We start from the raw sequence: 1,602 nt of genomic DNA, 5'->3' as shown, positions 1-1,602 counted from the left end.
TGTGTCTCTGATGGCTGATGCCTCACGTTCTTTGTGCTTTTTGCAGGGGGGGCCTTTTTCTTCAGAGAGGGGAATGGATTCTTTAGTGGAATTCTGAAGTCCTCTATCTCTCCCCCATGAAAAGTTGTCTTGTATTGTATGGCAACATACACAAAAAGAAAAAGAGCCTCATCTTTTTCTTTTTCCTTTTTTCAACCTTTTAGCCTTTTATTTTAACCACACATATATATCTTATTCTTCATTCTCTCTTATGTGTTGTATATTATAGGTGTTGTGTTTTTTCAAGTGTGAAACTCGCTTCATCTCTCTCTCTCTTTCTCTCTCTCTCTATATATATATACATATAGTGTGCTGCACCAACAATAACAAACAACAACATCAACATCATGTCTAAAACTCAAGAGAATGATCAAGGTATCATGCTATTTGGAAGGAAGATTCCATTGCCTGAATCTCAGATTCCAGCCATCTCTAGACACATCATGGTACGTACATATAAATAATATTATATATTAGTAACTATTTTTGCTCTCTTATTCATAAATCATAATTATGCTTTTTTTTTTTTCATTTTTTTGTGGTATTATTAAATTTGGCTGTATACTATGTGTGAATGTTTATGAGGTTCTTGTTATTATATCCTTGTTGATTATGAGAATTCATTTCAAGCTTCAAAGCCTTCTTAAATTCAAAGGATTTATATATATGAGGAATACATTATTAAGAACAAGAATATTTATGTGTTTTTATCATGTTTAGACTTCAGGTTCATATAGATAAGGTTGTCTTTGTGGAAGCATGTTGTATATCATGGCTTAACGTGTTCTAAGATTAAGAATTTTATACATAATTTTTTGCAAAGCGCAAAGGCATTATTTATACACAAATATTTAGTCAAATGATTGGTATACATCCATTTTCCTTGCACATGATATAAGCAAAATTGAGTCAGAGCTACATAGGTATTATATTCACAATGGCTTTCCAATATCATATCCCATCCTAAATTTACTACGAATTTGAAGTATATTTTAATGAGTTTATATAGTTCTGTTTTTCTATTCGGTGTTATTTTTGGGCAAATTCAAATTATGGCTCAAGTAAATTCGATTTAGTTTAAAGTCATATTTTATAATTAAAATATATTTTCAGTGAAATTAATTTTAATTAATATTTTTTTGTATTATATAATGTTATTTTTGTTTCATAATAATTTATTTTGATATATATTTTATATAATATTTATTAAAATTAATATTTAAATATAAGATTTTATTAGTTTGCTATATATAATTTCAAAATACATATGTTAATTGTATGTTGGATCAACATGATCTTATTCGATTTTTATCAAATTAGTTTAAGATAAATTTGATTCTTAAAAATAGATCCAATAAAATATTTAAGTAGGATTTAGATCTAGCTGCACCCAGCCCCGACTGATCCAACTACACATAATTATTTGACCGAATTATAAATCAGAGCTAATAAAAAATTGATAAAAAAAAATATAGAAAGTAACATATGTATTTCAACGAGTTATAGTAATAGGTATTTTCCTGTTAAAAAATATTATTTATATAATCAAAGTCAATCATAATA

The 1,602-nt window shown here is 27.1% G+C and overlaps 1 protein-coding gene across 1 annotated transcript in view; it reads left to right on the top strand.

Moving 5' to 3' along the window:
• The window catches only part of LOC107648329 (cyclic dof factor 3-like), a 3,217-nt gene continuing 1,672 nt past the window's right edge, over positions 58 to 1,602 (top strand). The window contains exon 1 of the mRNA XM_016352236.2: positions 58 to 485. Within this exon, the coding sequence (XP_016207722.1) occupies positions 387 to 485 (99 nt within the window). The 5' untranslated portion in view covers positions 58 to 386. The remainder of the gene's footprint in view (positions 486 to 1,602) is intronic.

Source organism: Arachis ipaensis, chromosome B06, assembly GCF_000816755.2.
Source record: "Arachis ipaensis cultivar K30076 chromosome B06, Araip1.1, whole genome shotgun sequence".
In the NCBI taxonomy this organism is placed as follows: Eukaryota; Viridiplantae; Streptophyta; class Magnoliopsida; order Fabales; family Fabaceae; genus Arachis; species Arachis ipaensis.
Note: the sequence above shows the minus strand (reverse complement) of the source record. Positions and strands in the feature narration are given on the sequence as shown.